Source organism: Fistularia commersonii, chromosome 35 (genome assembly GCF_037954325.1).
Source record: "Fistularia commersonii isolate RoL2024-O1a breed Wild chromosome 35, RoL_Fcom_v1.0, whole genome shotgun sequence".
NCBI classification, from domain to species: Eukaryota; Metazoa; Chordata; class Actinopteri; order Syngnathiformes; family Fistulariidae; genus Fistularia; species Fistularia commersonii.
The window spans coordinates 7,015,132-7,033,207 of NC_141318.1; the positions used below are offsets into that span (position 1 = coordinate 7,015,132).

Below are 18,076 nucleotides of genomic sequence, written 5' to 3' on the forward strand. Positions count from 1 at the left end.
CACCAATTTCTATTCTTATTGTGGGTGTACATATTTAGTGTATGTATACTGCATATATATACACATACATATACATGCTCACATATGATTTAACATGTATAAAAAACTAATGAAAACAACATATCTGTAAATAATATGTAATATATAATATTTGAGATAATGTATCAGTATGTGTCTGTCTGGCATTATGCATGTGATATGTGTTTAAATGTGTATAAATGCTTAAAATGTGTGTATGTATCATTGAGCATAAGTGCATATGCCTATACATTTGTCTATACATTTATATACATCTATACATGTCTATACATTTATTCCAATTTATATTTGCAAACCACATATATATTTGTATGTATGTATTTGTTTTGAACATGTTATACTTATTATGCTTTCTTGTTAGGTTCTCCATCCTTGTCCTCTCCATTTTTTTGTTAAATCAGAAATAAACATATGAACACACAATTTTACCTGGATTATACCTTGATAAAACTGACATATTTCTGGATATAAGCTTCCTTCTTTTTGACATTCATTCAATCTCTGTAGCACTCCTCGTGGCCTTTAGGTGAGTCACACATGTACGTTTTTAGGGTATGGATGTGTGTAAAGACACTCATTGTAACACATACATACATAAACACACATATACCACTAATAGAGACAAACAACCATTCTGTCTCTAATTCACACACCTGGGCAATTTTCCCTTTTTTCCCAAATCACCATCTGTATGTCTATAGACTGTTGGAGGAAACTGAAGAACCTGGAGGAAACCCCGAGAAACACACAGGGACAACATGTAATTTTTACACAGAAAGCCCCCCTGTTGGAATCATTCCATGGACTAACATAAGTGTTTAATAAAAATATATGTATGATGAAATGATACAAGAATGTCATTTTGTGTGCAAAAGTGCGTATTTACTGCATGAGTATGTATGTATGTGTGTGTGCATGTGTGTGTGTATATCTTTGAGGATGTGTATGTATGTTGGTCTGCATTCAAAAGAAACCCCTTTAATTCTAACTATGCGTGTGATGTAACATTGAAGGGAGAGGAATTTTTTTTGAAAGTATGAACAGATCAAAATGTACTTTAGTTTCAGTATCAAGATTTAAGGATTACACATAGAAGTGTATGAGTCTGAGTTTTTTCACGTTTCCGTCAACCATAATATCAGTGCAAAAATAAGCATCTCCGACACAGAAACTCAGAAATCACCACCTACCTGTGAGAGTGGGTGGGGCGGTTAATATTCTCAATGTACCGACAGATGAATAGACACTCGACACACGGGGATTACAGATAAGTGTGAGCCCAGCCATACTCTTACGGCATTAAACATCCATCTTCCACCGCTAATCCGGAGTCGAATCACGGGGGCAGCAGGCGGGGCAGTGAGGTCCAGACCCCCTCTCCCCTGCCATATAGTCAAGCTCTTCCGGGGGGAACTAAAGGGGTTCCCACGCCAACCTAGAGACAGAGTCTCTCCACCGTGTCCTCAGCGTTGCCTGGAATACCTCCCCCAGGAGGCGTCCGAGAGGCATCCTGACCAGATGCCTGAGCCACCTCATCTGTTTCCTCTCTACAGTGAGGCAAAAAAGTACTTAGTCAGCCACCAATTGTGCAAGTTCACCCACTTAAAATGATGAGAGGCCTGTTAGTTTCATCATAGGTACACTTCAACTTTGAGAGGCAGAATAAGGGGAACATATCCAGGAAATCACATTGTAGGATTTTTAAGAAATGAATTGGTAAATTTCTCAGTAAAATAAGTATTTGGTCACCTACAAACAAGATTTCTAGCTCTCAGACATGTGACTTCTTCAAGAGGCTCCTCTGTCCTCCACACGTTAGCTGTATTAATGGCACCTGTCTGAACTGGTTATCAGTAGAAAAGACACCTGTCCACAACCTCAAACAGTCACACTCCTAACTCCACTAAGAAACAAAATTATAGACTTGCACCAGGGTGGGAAGACTGAATCTGCAATTGGTAAGCAGCTTGGTGTGAAGAAATCAACTGTGGGACAAAATATTAGAAAATGGAAGATAGAGTGTCACAGGGGCGGACTCGGGCAGGGAACCACACCTTCAAGACTGGAATCAGGGTTGAAGCACTTTATTTAGGTAGACAGGCAGGTAGGGTGTCGCTGGCAATTCTCTGGCCCCGAGACAGAGTCGCACGAGGCTGGGTCTCACCAGGATGGGCCCCGGGCTGGGTCAAGGCAGGATCTCACGGGGTAAGGGTCCGAAGGTCCAGAGGGGGCTCTCGCAGGGTCGGGGTCCGGTCGTGACAGGGATCCGCAGTGATCAGGGTTGTTGGACGACCACAATCCCCCGGCAGGGCGTGCCGCTGCCCTTTATAGGGATCTTGATTAGCGGCCGCTGCTGCAGCTGGCGCCGATTACGAATTGGACCCAGGTGTGGGACCCTGACAGTTCCCCACCCCCTCAATGGGGGTCTCCTGGCACCCCATGGAGCCGGCCTGGGTGGGTGTGGTTCCCAGAGTCCATGGTGGCCGGGGGATTTTGTCACGGGGCACAGGGGCGGACTCGGGCAGGGAACCACACCTTCGAGGCTGGAATCAGGGTTGAAGCGCTTTTTTTAGGTAGACAGGCAGGTAGGGTGTCGCTGGCAATTCCCTGGCCCCGAGACAGTCATACGAGGCTGGGTCTCACCAGGATGGGCCCCGGGCTGGGTCAAGGCAGGATTTCGGACACGGTCAAGGCAGGATCTCACGGGGTCAGGGTCTGAAGGTCCAGAGGGGGCTCTCGCAGGGTCGGGGTCTGGTCGTGACAGGGATCCGCAGTGGTCAGGGTTGTTGGACAACCACAATCCCCCGGCAGGGCGTGCCGCTGCCCTTTATAGGGATCTTGATTAGCGGCCGCTGCTGCAGCTGGCGCCGATTACGAATTGGACCCAGGTGTGGGACCCTGACAGTTCCCCACCCCCTCAATGGGGGTCTCCTGGCACCCCATGGAGCCGGCCTGGGTGGGTGTGGTTCCCAGAGTCCATGGTGGCCGGGGGATTTTGTCACGGGGCACAGGGGCGGACTCGGGCAGGGAACCACACCTTCGAGGCTGGAATCAGGGTTGAAGCGCTTTTTTTAGGTAGACAGGCAGGTAGGGTGTCGCTGGCAATTCCCTGGCACCGAGACAGAGTTGCACAAGGCTGGGTCTCACCAGGATGGGGGCCCAAGGCAGGGTGAAGGCAGGATCTCGGACAGGGTCAAGGTCCAAAGGGGGCTCTCGCAGGGTCGGGGTCCAGTCGTGACATGGCTCCGCAGTGGTCAGGGTTGTTGGACAACCACAGTCCCCCGGCCCCAGGCAGAGCGTGCCGCTGCCCTTTATAGAGATCTTGATTAGCGGCCGCTGCTGCAGCTGGCGCCGATTACGAATTGGACCCAGGTGTGAGACCCTGACATAGAGGACCACAGATAATCTGATAATCTCCCTTGATCTGGGGCTCCACGCATGATCTACCCCGTGGGGTCAAAATGATCACAAGAACCACCAGGGGACCGAGTGAACGACCCGCAAAGAGCTGGGACAAAGGCTACCATCAGCCAGGGACTCACATCCTGCAGTACCAGACGTATCCCCCTGCTTAAGCCAGTACATGTCCAGGCCTGCCTTAATTTGCTAGAGAGCATTTAGATGATCCAGAAGAGGATCATGTCCGATGGTCAGATGAAACCAAAAGGGAACTATTTGGTAAAAACTCAACTTGTTGTGTTTGGAGGAGAAAGAATGCTGAGTTGCATCCAAATAACACCATACCTACTGTGAAGCATGGGGGTTGAAACATCATGCTTTTTGGGACGTTTTTCTGCAAAGAGACCAGGACGACTGATCCGCGTAAAGGAAAGAATGAATGGAGCCATACTTATTTTCCACCATAATTTGTAAATAAATTCTTTTAAAAAATATGATTTTCTAGATTTTTTTTTTCTCATTCTGTCTCTCATAGTTGAAGTGTACCTGTGATGAAAATTAAAAGCCTCTCATCTTTTTAAGTGGGAGAACTTGCACAATTGGTTGCTGACTAAATCCTTTTTCTGCCCCACTGTATGTGACTCTACTCCAAGCTCCTCTCAGATGCCCAAACTTCTCATCCTATCTCTAAGGCAGAGTCCAGGAGAAAATGCGGAGAAAACTAATTTCTGTCCCTTGTATCCACAATCTCATTCTTTCGGTCACTAACATAGGTGAAGGTAGGAATGTAGATTGACCGGTAACTTGTTTGCTTCGCCTCCTGGATCAGCTCCCCCTTTACCACAACCGACCGGTACAGAGCCAGCATCGCTGCAGACGCTGCACCGATCTGCCTGTTGATCTCCCGCTCCAACCTTCCCTCACTGGTGAACAAGACCCCAAGATACTTCAACTCCTCCACTTGGGGCAGGATCTCTTCCCCGACCCAGAATGGGAACTCCACCCGTTTCGGGTTGAGCACCATGGTCTCAGATTTTGAGGTACCGATCCTCATCCCGGCCCCTTCACACTCGGCTGCGAACCGTTCAAGTGAGAGCTGGAGATCACGACCTGATGAAGACAACAGAACCACATCATCTGCAAAGAGCAGAGACTCGATCCTGTGGCCACCAAATCGGATCTCCTCGACGCCCTGGCTGCTCCTAGAAACTTTGCCCGTAAAAGATATGAACAGAATCGGTGACAAAGAGCAGCCCTGGCGGAGTCCAGCTCTCACCGGAAACGGGTCAGACTTACGACCGAACATATGCTCCAAAAAGAAGAGGTGATTTATTTACATATAACACAAAACACTTATTCTCGCATGAATGACGATTGAAGCAAAAAAATATTCTTACTCTTCTTCAGATGCTCATCGGAAATATATGTTTGCGGCGCCATTTTTGAAGAGAAGAGAATGATCATGTGATCGATTCCCTCCTTTTTTTGCGCCTCTTGTTGGATATATGATGTCCTTTGAACGTTTTAACATTATAACATAACATAACATTCTCTTCACAACTTTTCGAGAACCGACTCAAGACACCAATACTTTGTAAGATGTTTACATATATTCAGATACCAAAATATCTCTTTTTCATCTCCAAAGTTTTACTTTCCGTGTCTCCCATGATTCATGTGAAAACAATACCCTGCACATTTGTTTCATCCGCAACTAATGATCAGATGTAACCACTAACCTTAGGTGGATCTTCGCGCCCTTGTCCTCATTCTATTGGCTGCAGTAATGTCTCTCTTTTAAGGTGAAGGAAAATGTGAGAAATAACTCACATTCACACACTCTATGGCAGGTGTGAAGGCAGTTTTACAAGGAATGAGAAGAAACCTTGGAATCATTTGTGCACTTTGACAATATCACAGTCAGCTGCAAAGGTCTGAGAGGAAGTCAACATTGTAATGTTATCGAAATGTATTGAATCGTGAATAGCTGTGGTAAAAAATAAAAACCCAAAGAAAAAGTCTCAGGAGGAGGGAGAAGACAAACGCACCAAAACATGATGACATCGAAGTGCAGCATTTATCTGAATAAACAGTATAACGAATAGATTTACATTTATGCAAAATATGATTACATGATTATTTATGTATTCTTCTCCACAATGGAATCTGAGAATCATAAGGCTGTGAGTGGATAAAGGCATTGTCGGTAATCATCTTTGGCTTTCATTCATCTTGCGTACCTGTATAGGTTGTGACCAAATCAGAAAACGTTGGTCCGACTGAACACTCTTTTATTCTTCTCTCTTAACCTGCTCTCTGTGCTGAGAATTTTCAGGTAAAAGCTCCTCTCAAACTACCACTAATATTTTTGGTTATTTTATGTCTTCAGTCAGAAACCATTATAGACTCAAAAGAAAATGTATACAGAAAAACACCAGTTATATAGACAGATAAGGATATAATAAAACTGGTTTGGCTCAACAGGTTCAAACTGGGAGCCATTCTTTTCAGTTACTTGGCTTTTCGGAAACACTTTCTGCCCTTTATAGGTTCCTCATCTAGAGGTAACCTTGTGCCACCTACCTACTTCTTATTGAGGAATTACTCGATCTCCTTTTAATGTGAATTCAAAAACAAATAATGGGCAGTCTCTCACACTCTGTGAAGTCCTCCCTAGCCAAAAACACAGAAATGCTGTTGCCTGTAGGTGGCAATGCAATTCATAACCGTCAGGTATAGATCTATCTACGCCAGGGGAACCTCACCCACCTGATAAGGCAGGCAGCAGTTAAGTAGTCTTGCGTGTTGTAGTTGCCAGCAGTGAGTGGTACAGTGGCGCCTTGGCCAACAATTGTTCTTTTACTCAATTTAACCAAATTAATCATTCCCATTGTCTGTGGAGGTGTTCAGTCAAGCAGCTTAGGGCCAATTCTTGTCCAAAATCTTCTCATTGTAGCAATGGACTTGATTTTCTTCCCTTGCAGAAGCTTCTTCAGTTCAATTTTTCCCTTTGAAATTGCTGCAAATTCGATTGATTTGTTCTCCAGCACCCAAAACATACTTTTCTAAAACTTCATTAACATTGTCACTCCTACAGCCAAATCAGCTGCCTTTTCCTTTCGGTTGGTACAGATGGTCGACCATGTCGTAGTGCTTGGCGAGATCAGTAACACAAGCACCACTTTTGGCTCTTATTTCCTTCCTCGGATCTACTGTAACACATTTGGCATTTTAACACCACTATCACAAGCAGTTCTCACTTTCCTAGGAGCCATAACAATGCTAATTTAATTCAAAAAGCACAAAATAATGTATTGAGAGGAGAACCCACGTTGTATGACGTTAACAAGGCTGAGTGCTTTGCAGCATGTGGCATTGTTTGTGTGTCTGTGAATTATGGGTTGTTTGCGGGATGATTCAAAATTTGTTCTAAAACTCTGTGGCTGATTTGTTTGTGATTAGGGGCATTTGTGTCTTTTTGTTTGTTTGTTTTTTTTAAATAACTAGTATTTGCATCAAAGGGAATTTCAGTCCACTTTAAACTATAGACGGCTAGACTTTCCACAACGGTTTTGATTATTTGACAACATAACTTGTTCTCATGAGGCGCTTCGTAAAACCTACAACTCACAGATCCAGTATTCTTCATTAGAACAACTCTCATCATTCCACTCGAATTTCTTCGATGTGCGGGGCCAGAACTCAGCACAGTCCTGGTCCCTCCCATTGTAGCTGTTGGGCTGGTCTTTCCCCCAGTATCTGCAGCGTGCAGAGTGAAAATTTAGAATTGAAACAAGTCTTTGTCCGATTGGTTTAAAAATCGAATGCTTATTTTAAAAACCAGACAACAAATGATGTGTCACTTACGCTGTGGTAAGCGGGGTCCCGTCTACCCATTTCCAATGGTTTTCTACTCCTTCGTCTGTCAGTCCGAGCCAAATCTCTTTGTCATTCGCAAACAAATCATTCAGGAAGGTCTAATCAGGAAGAGACATTACATCATTATAAACAGATGACACAAAAGCATCAGGTTATATGTTGCGTTATATATAAAGTCTATTCTTGAGGGTTCCTGACTACTTCAACAAGTCAGCGGTCACAATTAACCAACTGGCAGAAAAAGTCTGTGTTTGTCCTACTGCTCCTTCTATTGGTGACCTTTCACTTCATTATTCATGAGTTTTTGGAGAGAGCGATTTCTTTTCTTTTTGCTGAAAATGGACTTGCATGAATGGTGAAAACATTTTCAAAAGCTTTGTTGTTCAAGTCTGCAGAAGCTCTTAAATGTATGTCAGTTATCATAATCTAACTTTTAAAGAGACAAGATGCAAATACTACTGTATAATGTTAACCGTTAGAATGTGCATTTTAAGACCCACACTTCATAAATAATAATTTATTCGATATCCATGATTATTTTAAACCACTTTTAAGGGATTTATTATATCAATAAATAAATAAATTCCAGATTTTTTACTGATGTGCAGTAAAAGGAAGCCTACATGGAAATACGTGCAGAATGAATCAACAGAGCTGATTGGGAAATACAAAATCCCAAATATTTCAGATGATTCAACACCAACAAAGCGATTAATAAAACAGTACATTGTTTGGAACAAAATGTGATGTAAATTACGTGAGTTTCATTTGTTTCATTTCAATTTTACTGCAAAATTCTTATTAAAGATTTAAATCTTAAGTTCCACAGCAAGAAACATGGGGATTTGTAAATCCACCATTCCACTAATTTATTTCCTCTTCAGGTTTGTTCAAAGTTATTATTAGAAAATGCCCTCTGTTAAAAAGATAACCATCTGCAAAAATATTTAACATTTTTTGCATATATATATCTATCTATATATATAGATAGATATATATATTAAAGGAAACATATTTTCATTTTCCATAGCATTTCATTCAATAGCTTTTAAAAGTAAAATACGCACAGCAGGACTCTAACATTATAAGGCAGTAACTTACCTGTACATAAAGAATTGCAATTTACCAATTTTAAAGAGATCATCCATTTACTAATTATATCTGTAGTTAATAATTATATTCACAGCTGAATTGTAATGACTTATTGCTATGTAAAAGTATTTTTATGAATTCTACACCATGAATCTGTAAATGTAAGGCATTTCAATGCCCTCATCATTGTCAACAAGAGATTCATTCTTGTTCAAGGTGTCTTTAAGAATGACGGTGTGAAACAGGAAATAGAAACTAACCATTTCCTCTTGCGTCTCAACGACTACCAGATCTGCGCCGCTGTTTTTGCAGAAAGTTCTGCTGCCATTCCAGGTTTTCTTGCCGAGCGAAGTGTAGTAGCAGTTGTTCTGAAACTTCTTCCAACCAGAAGGACACTGCTTGTCTGAAAATGTGAAATATCCATTCAAAGGTTGCGACGTTGAAATGAACAAACTTTTAATCACAGCTCTTTGTGCGGAAGTGCATTTTAAGGGGATTGCGAAAGGAAAGTATTGGATTTTATGCTTTAAAATAACACAGAGTTCCTAATAAATGCTGAAACCTTGCTGTATAGTTGGGTTCAAAATGGCTAAAATGATAAATCATTATATTGACTAGTAAAGCGTGTATGTGGCAACATTATATTTTTGTGCAATAATTAAAAAAAAAGATGAAGTGGAATTCAAAAATTAGATTAAAAAAATCAAAGTAGCAATGATTTTCCTTTGTGTGTGTGCGTGCATGTATGTGTGTGTTTGTGTGTGTGTGTGTGTTTCCTCCTGCTTACATTGGTTGGCCCTCAGCGTCTTCACTTCAGCCTGTAGCTTCTCGATCTCGGTGGTCAGGTTCTTGTTCTTCCCCTGCAGCTCGTTCCTCTCTTGCAAGGTCTGGCTGAGCTTGTCATCGTCCTGCCTCTTCTCTTCGATGAGGCGATTGTAGGAAATGTGCAGCTCGTCTCTAGCTTTAACAACTATGTTGTACGAAGCTTGCAAACTGTCCTTCTCAACAGTTAGACTCTCATGATTGTCTTTTATCTCCTGTAAATGCTCCAAATTCTTAACCAGATTGTTGTAATCATTTTGCATGAGATCTCTTGTTCTTGTTGCATTGTTGAATTTGTTGTGGAAATTGTCCCGCTCTTTGATCACCTGGTCGTGACTGGCCTGTAACTCATCTCTGCTTTTTATCACTGCATTGTACTGTGACTGCAGCATGTCTCTGGTCTTGGTCAACGCGTTGTTGTTGTTCTCCAACACCTCCTGATTTGATTTTTGACTATCTAACTCCTTTTTTAATGCTATGTTGCTGGTTTGTAATTCAGTATGAGTACGTTTAAGTTCCGCTGTTTCAGACGATAGTAAATTCATATTTGTCTGCATTTGAAAGGTTCTCTTCGATAAGGCTGCATAATTTTGCTGTAGCTGGTCAAGTTTGACTTCAGCACTCTTCTTCCCTGTTTGAGTGCTCTTCAGGTTTTCTGTTAAGCTTTCTTTTTCTTCACTCAAAGCTTTGACGTTGATGTCATTTTCCTGCTGCACTCCTCGATCTGCCAAGTGAGATGAATAACAAACACACGGTGAGTTCACGTTTTTTTTTTTTTTTTAAAGCATCGTAAGCATATCAACGTGATGAGGACAAAAGGATGTTGCACTGACTGTGGACACTCTGACCAATGACAACCATCACCAGGATAGCGCACAACAGTCCAAGGCAGAGAGTCGCCGCCCTGAAAGGGTTGTTTCTCAGTGCGAAAACTGCATGGAAAATGGGACAAAAAACAGGAAGTTGTGGTTATGTGCTTTATCTGTTTGGCAACACCTGCTGGGAGGATGCAAAGTGGTAGACAGAAACTCTCTCTCAAGCAAAATCACATGATTCATTTAGAAAGACACACGATCTGTGAATAAGTTGAATCCCTCATAACAATATATTTAATATATAGTGGTTTAAATGAACTGTAAACATTATAACATCCTCCCAAGCCCACAATGACACTGCATGCCCTTAAAAATATTGTCCAGCGTTTATTACAAACAACTTGTCAGCTTAGTAACAGTGGCGCTGGTATGGAGTCAACTGTGAGTTGCAAGTGTTTTCATCAAACTTGGTGATAGAAAGAAAAAAGCCTGATCCTTAAAATAGTTGTATGGTTAGAAGAGAAGTAAGGTTGAGTAAAACTGAGCTTTAACTGTGCTGGCATGTTTTGAGGTTACGCTGCTATAGAAACATTATTATAAGCAGAGCTGCTAGTTCACATTCACCTCAAAATAGAAATAGATGTAAAAAGTGTGAATTTACACATTTTACAATAAATCTTATTCTTTTACCTGAATACCGAAGTTTCCTGCCATCCTCCAAAATCTGTTTATATCCGATTTTACTATCGTCCATGTCCATGTTGGTCACTGAGGAGGACTTGAACTCAACAGTCATTGCTGTAAGTCTTCCCTCTTTCCAGGGATGAGTTCAGCTCTTTTTCATGCAAAATTTTCTATTTTTTTCTGTGATATAATTTGATTTAAAAAAATATGAGTCAAAAAATAAAACTGCAGGTTTTCAAAAATACAACCTAAAATCTAAAGTCAAGCGTGAACCTAATGTGCAGTTGCTGTAGCTCCATCCACTGAAAGTACCAGTACCTTTTGAAGGGATTTTTCCAGAGATGCCTTTCAGCCAGAGGGCGGGGTCTGTGTGACATTGCTTCCTAATTGTTTAGGCAAAGCCAGTCCAGTCTGAAGATCAAGGTCTGACAATTGAAACTTCAACTATCAATATCATGAATTTTGTCAATTTTGGGCACCTTAAATTCTTTTTCCAATTATAAAGTCTAGGTGACAATAAGGTGGATAGTGGCATGAAAAGTAATCACTGTATATCATACTGGGGAAAAAAAAATCCAATTTCACTTTTTGCAGTGTTTCTACAACAAGATTTTACAGTAAAGACTGTAAAACTGGCTAACTGAGAACATCCACACACAGTTTGTGTAGTTCCTTTCCAAATCTGCATCTTTGACAATTTCACAATATGACCTGCATGTTTTTTAGCATAATTCAGGAACAATAAGTTCCACAAACCAGTAAAATGCTGAATGTGCAGTTTTCGTATCAGGAAGTTAATGGTCAGTTTAGCTGGTCAGTGGATTCCGACATCTATTTCATGCAGAATAAATTCACATTTTTGTCCATTGAGTGAGATCTTAATGCCTCCATGACTGTTGTATCCTCCTTAGCCAACTCTGCTTTTCATGATAGAATATTTGGAAGTTTTGCATAATCTCATGCTTGGCAAATTGTTTCCCAAACATGGGATTATTCAAAACAATTATCAGTTAACAATTAGTTATCAATAACGTACATCTCATCTCATCTAATGCAGTGGAGAGAGGTTTCTCATTGGCACGGTCTCGGTTATTCCCCACAGTCTTTTAACCCCTGATGCAGTCTGAAAAAAAACAAACAGAATTTTTAAATAATATTCAGGTGGAGCTTTTATGGTGTTAGTAAGTTATTGCTGTATTGATGAATGAAATGAAGGGACATTTTACCAGGGGCTTTTTAAAAAAAAAAAACACTGGTAACTTTCTGATCTGTTTGAATAATTTATTTGTGTGTTGCTACAGTTAAAGGAAGGTATAAAAAACATGTGGGTATATCTTTTCCCCATTGAAATTAAAAGATAAAGTTGTCAAGCATCCTTGATTGCTTGGTCAAACATTTTTGTTTCCACCAGTTTTGAATTGCAATTTATAATAAAACTGAACTTTCTAGTGTCGCTGATATTTCTATATTCATTTATCTCAATTCAGATACTTATAACTTATATTCGTTATTGATGCTTTTGCTCTCAAATCAAATTCACAGGGGAAAAGTTTCTCAACATCTCATACTGTCAGAATATGAAATCTACCGAGTGGCCAGATCACTTAAGCTATGTTTTTTTTTTTTTACGCAATGACAAGCTCACATTTAGTCAAAGACAACTTTATTTTCAAGACTGCCATATGTTTCACACATACAGAGGACTGAAACAGTGTTTCTCTAAGACTCACAGTGCAGTACTACAAACATTATTAAAAACATCACATTAAATATTTTTGCTGTTGATTATTTTCATTAATAATGGAATGTAGTAATGATGTTGTGGTAGCATAACGGTGTCTACATTATTTAAACTGAATATCGGAAATATCTTCATCCGTGGTACTTTCATGCTGAAAATTAAGTAAGACAGCTAAAAGTTAAAAACCTTTTAGTTTGTCATGAAAGTGTGTCATCGAGTTCTGCTTTTCACGGTTCCTGTTTTAATGTGCGATCAGCACTCCTTACCCAACTCAAGCCTGCCTGGTCTGACTCAGCCCAGAGAGTCAAAGGTTAGGCCACACTTCAGTTTATGGGTATATTTAATTGTTTTCTCATTACTGACACTGTTTTCAAACAAACAAACAAAGCTAAAACACTAAAATACAGATATTCAGTGATCTGTGTGCTCAACCTGGACAGTACTCCTTTTCTCAAAACTACATTTCAAACAAGGGATTCCCATAAATCCATGATTACATTGATAGCATGTGTCTGAGAGGCAAATCCATTAAAAAAGATTGCTGGATGAATGAATGAAGGACATACATACATATATATACATACAAACACACGCACAAACACACACACACACATATATACATATATGCGTGTGTGTGTGTGTGTGTGCGTGCGTGTGTTTGTATGTATATATATGTATGTATGTCCTTCATTCATTCATGTGTGTATGTGATATTGTCAGATATGCACGCTGTATTGTAACATGAATGAATTGTAAGTAACATGAATGAACCATAGATGAGATTTGACCGTTTCCTGCAGCTTTTGAAAGAAGTTGTGAGTTCTGTGAGCGAATAGCGCCTGCTGCAGGCCTCTTATCTTGTCTGAGCAGCTGTGCTTTCAAGATCCCTCCAAGATTTTTAGAGACGCCCATAAATAAAATAGTTTGCAATTCATTTTGATTTTGGAAAGGTCACTATCTTCATGATTTACCCATACTGGCGCGTAATAGATTAATTTATTTTCTGCAGTTCAGTATATATATATATATATATATACACACATATACATATATATATATATATATATATATATATATGTATATATATATATACACACGTTTATATATGTATATATATATATATATGAGTATATATTTGTGTACCTATACATATATATATCTGTGTGTGTGTGTGATAATGTCAGATATGCACACTAAATTGTAAGTAACATGCATGAACCATAGATGGGATTCGACCATTTCCTGCAGCTTTTGAAAGAAGTTGTGAGTTCTGTGAGTGAACAGCGCCTGCTGCAGGCCTCTTATCTTGTCTGAGCAGCTGTGCTTTCAAGATCCCTCCAAGATTTTTGGAGACGCCCATAAATACAATAGTTTGCAATTCATTTTGATTTTGGAAAGGTCACCATCTGCATGATTTACCCATACTGGCGCGTAATAGATTAATTTATTTTCTGCAGTTCAGCATATATATATATATATATATATATATATATATATATGTGTGTGTGTGTGTGTGTGTGTGTGTGTGTGTGTGTACATATATGTGTATATATATATGTGTGTATATATATATATAAATGTATAAATGTATATATACGTATATATATATACACGTGTGTGTATATATATATATATAAACATGCATATATGTATTATGATCTATATACACACGTATATATATATATACGTATATATTTGTGTACCTATATGTATATATAACTGTGTGTGTGTGTGTGTGTGTGTGTGTGTGTGTGTGTGTGTGCGTATATAGTATTATTTTGTTCCTTATTTAAGTGTTTTAAGCTGTAAATCGAACATCTCCGTGACAGGTACTTAATATTTAACGGGAAATTAAGTATTTAAAACAGTTTGTCTAATGAATCAAAATGAATCTATCTATCGGGCTTATTCACAATCCTATGATAATTAAAAACCGGATAAGGTTAACGTCACGCTACTCTAAGACATCTCACCTTGAATCAGGCTGCCGTATCTCTGACTTCACACCTCTTTGCATTTCCAAAACTTGGCATTGCGTCACCAAACCTGCCACTATAGTCACAAACAACACCGACAATATTTATATACACTGCTCAAGAAAATAAAGGGAACACTTAAAAAACACATCCTAGATCTAAATGAATGAAATATTCTTATGAAATACTTTGCTCTTTACACAGTTGAATGTCCTGACAACAAAATCACACAAAAATGATCAATGGAAATCAATTGTATCAACCCATGGAGGTCTGGATTAGGAATCACAGTCAAAATTAAAGTGTAAAAACAAACTCCAGGCTGATCCAACTTTGATGTAATGTCCTTAAAACAAGTCAAAATGAATCTGTGTTGCTTCCTGAGTGGACACTATGATTTCACAGAAGTGTGATTGACTTGGACTTACATTGTGTCGTTCAAGTGTTCCCTTTATTTTTTTGAGCAGTATATATATATGAATTGAACGTGAGTAAATACTAAGCTAACTCGGTCAGGTGCCTCAATGATAAAACAGTCAAATATTAGATGTTAATGAATTAAATAAAAAAATACAAAAATAAAACTCCTGCTTGCACTTTCATCCAAATTCTTTACCCCGCTCTATATACTGTACATGCAGAAGAAATACCTTGAAAGTGCACTGCCTCACTTAATATAATTTTGTTGATGAATTTAACATATTTGCAATAAAAACAAATTCTGCTGACGGATTACTTTCTTATAGAATAAGACTGTCTCCCACTAAAACGTTTACGATTTAGCAATCATGATATTTTGCACAGTCAGGCTGTAGTGATGAAAGCTGACTCTGTAAAAGATCCACTCCAGCGGTGTCAATCTCACACCAGGTGCGATGTAGCCGTTTGTGACCCCGACACATTGGAACCCCAAACGCTTGTAAAGCCTGTGAGCGGCAGGATTGTACGCCGTGGTGCCCAACACAACCATTGAGTATCTTTGATTGAAGGCGAACTCGAGAACCTTACGTCCCAGAGCCATGCCGACCCCGCACCTCCTGTAGCTCTGGTCAACTGACATTCGCTTCACCTCGAAAACCCCGCTGGACTTTTCCTGCTTGACCAAGGCTACGACTCCCACCACTTTGTTTTTTTGGACTGCAACCCACAGACAGGAATCTAAGGTTGCAAGAATAAAACACAATAAATGAGGGAGAAATAGAAAGGGCATATTACTATGCATGAAAAATAACAAGAAACGGTAAAACACAAGGATATGACGATTAAGTAGGGTTTGAATGTTATTGGAGATTAAATTGTCAAACATTTCCTTTGTTTCGAACAAAGAGAAGAGCGTTAAACGGCATGTTGCAAGCAAAAAAATGTTTTCCAGCTGCAACATTCGGACAGGGCTCCGAAGAGAAAAACTTGGCTGATTTTCAAATATGACGGCGGAATTGTGTTGCAAGGAATAAGGAAATAGATAGAAGATAGATATAATCTACCCCATTCATAGATATGTATAAAAAATTAGCAAAACTGTTTTTTTTTCCTATTTGTTGAGCTCATCAGTGTCATGTGACCACAAAGTCTTGACAACTATAAAAGATGTTTATAATTTGGAATTGTACCCATTATGATCTATCTAAATAACCACATTATAGCCTTAGTAAGCACAACCTTCTTGTCATAAATAAATATTCAGTCATTATCATCATTATGGCCCATTAGACTCCTGAAGGCATACTGTGGTATCTGTCAAAAAGATTTTATTTATCATTATCATGTACTCAATGAACCATTGGTAAATATATATTCTGGCTGACGATCAATGCCCAAGCTGCAGAAGTGGGGATCTGTTTCTATGAATTGCATGTGTGTGAAATCCATACCTGATGATTTTGTGTAAAACTCTTCAATACGCCCCATGTCTCTGCTCATGGCCTGGTCCAGATAAGTGTGCACTATTCTCCAACTGCATATGTAGCGTGCACACAACACAAGTAAAAGGAAGGGTCCTATCACCCACCAACACAAGGTCACCAGATAGCAGATAGCTGGTAAAAGAATATTGAACACTTTTAAGCATTTGTTATCTTTTAACACAGCGTAGATACAATGAACTCAGACAGAAAACAAACAGAATGAAAAACTGAAATGAAGGCCAAATGACACAAAACAATGCCAATACATAAATAGTAAGTCAAACACACGTATCTCCTACCTGTCAAACACAAATAAAGCAGAAGACTCTCAGGGTGATGTTTTAGACCTCTGAAGGCTGTGTCTATAATCATCTCCATCATTCCTTCGTAAAAGATCCTCTGGACCTGCTGTGCGTCAGCGGGCTGAAATTCACGCACAACTAGATTCTGTAGCGTTTCATTGGCGTTGTTTACATGGCATTGATTTAGTTTGGCATTACACTCCGCGGATGCTTTCTCCATGACAAATCTTTAAAAATGACGTGAAGGCGCTGGAGGGGGAGAAAGTTTGTTACTGTGGACACAGAAATTAGAAACACGTGAAATATTCTAACTGGTCATTTTTACTTTCATTTTGGACACCGTGAAAAAGGAAAACGAAAGGAAGCGAGTGGTTGATCGTGTCATTGCGGAATTGAAAAACTAAAAATGTAATCTTGGAGCGAACTGGTCGCTCCGGGGCCGTTATCTATTATTATAAATAAATTCATCCAAAATGAGACGGAAACGGGTAAATGTTTATAGAAGTTAATATTTGGAGACGCGTACGTGTCATCCATTGAGAAGGGACATTGAACACATCACGTGGCCTCTTAAGTGAACGGACGATAAACAGAAAATCAAAAATATTCAAGCTTTGAAAAGAATATAGATAAGCTAAGTTTGTCCCGCTTTCAGGACAAAACCTCAGATACTGACCCGGGTCAGATGATGGATTACTTTGGCAACTTTTCGCGCCTCAGGAACTTACACTGCGGCAAGGTGACACTTTTCCTCACTTCAACTGTCAAGATGATGCAATGATCCTTTTGAATCACATGTGTCAAACTTAAATTTATTCTATTAAAAAGGAAATAGACATATAAATATATACATACACTTACCTCAGCCTGGTTGTATTTATTCCCAAGTTCTTAAAATATGTTCTCGCTATGTTGTGGAAATAATTATGAGGAAAAACTAAAAACAACTCCTCCCTAAATCCTGTTCTCGTAAACTGACACAGCCAGCTGGCAGTGACTCTCTTAGCACGAAAGGGAGGTTCATTCTTTCTGCTTACAGGTCACAAAATAATAAAGTCTTTCTGAAAAATTATACTTAAATAGTGACCATTTTTGACACATTGAGTCATACGTAGCACTTGGCTCACATTAATGAATATTCTTCAAAATGTAAAGTAACACATTTACCATTTTTTGCCCCAGCAATACTGTCTATAAGCTGGCTGTCAGCTCTTTACAGAAAAAAAGATGAAATTTATTGTTTTGAAACTCCTTTGTCACAGCAGCGCAACAGTTATGTTAAAAAAAAATAAATATGGAGAGACAGTTCTGTTCTGCACCGCGTTGTGATGAACCGTTGGCCGAAGGAGCTTCACATCAGCCATCGCTTGTCATGCAGGGGGTGGGAAGGATTGCCCAGTAAATCTCCCAGTTTGTCCTTCAC

The 18,076-nt window shown here is 39.6% G+C and overlaps 2 protein-coding genes across 4 annotated transcripts; both read right to left on the bottom strand.

Annotated features, from left to right (window-relative positions):
• Window positions 1-5,499: 5,499 nt before the first annotated feature.
• Window positions 5,500-11,050, bottom strand: LOC147214017 (uncharacterized). The gene is made up of 6 exons (XM_086142328.1): window positions 10,737-11,050; window positions 10,065-10,163; window positions 9,197-9,955; window positions 8,670-8,812; window positions 7,306-7,415; window positions 5,500-7,197 (listed from the first exon to the last, which is right to left on the bottom strand). The coding sequence occupies exons 1-6, from the start codon at window positions 10,840-10,842 to the stop codon at window positions 7,059-7,061; spliced, it is 1,356 nt and encodes a 451-aa protein (XP_085998454.1). The 5' UTR covers window positions 10,843-11,050; the 3' UTR covers window positions 5,500-7,058.
• A 766-nt stretch (window positions 11,051-11,816) lies between these two features.
• LOC147214018 (N-acetylaspartate synthetase-like) lies at window positions 11,817-17,822 on the bottom strand. Of its 3 annotated transcripts, XM_086142331.1 has the most exons (6): window positions 17,515-17,822; window positions 17,330-17,414; window positions 16,651-16,902; window positions 16,319-16,483; window positions 14,445-15,605; window positions 11,817-11,853 (listed from the first exon to the last, which is right to left on the bottom strand). In XM_086142331.1, the coding sequence occupies exons 3-5, from the start codon at window positions 16,871-16,873 to the stop codon at window positions 15,220-15,222; spliced, it is 774 nt and encodes a 257-aa protein (XP_085998457.1). In that variant the 5' UTR covers window positions 16,874-16,902; window positions 17,330-17,414; window positions 17,515-17,822; the 3' UTR covers window positions 11,817-11,853; window positions 14,445-15,219. The 3 variants fall into 3 exon arrangements, with proteins under 3 accessions (XP_085998457.1, XP_085998455.1, XP_085998456.1); XM_086142329.1 differs by lacking the exon at window positions 17,330-17,414; XM_086142330.1 differs by lacking the exon at window positions 17,330-17,414 and having other exon boundaries at window positions 16,651-16,925.
• Window positions 17,823-18,076: the final 254 nt, after the last annotated feature.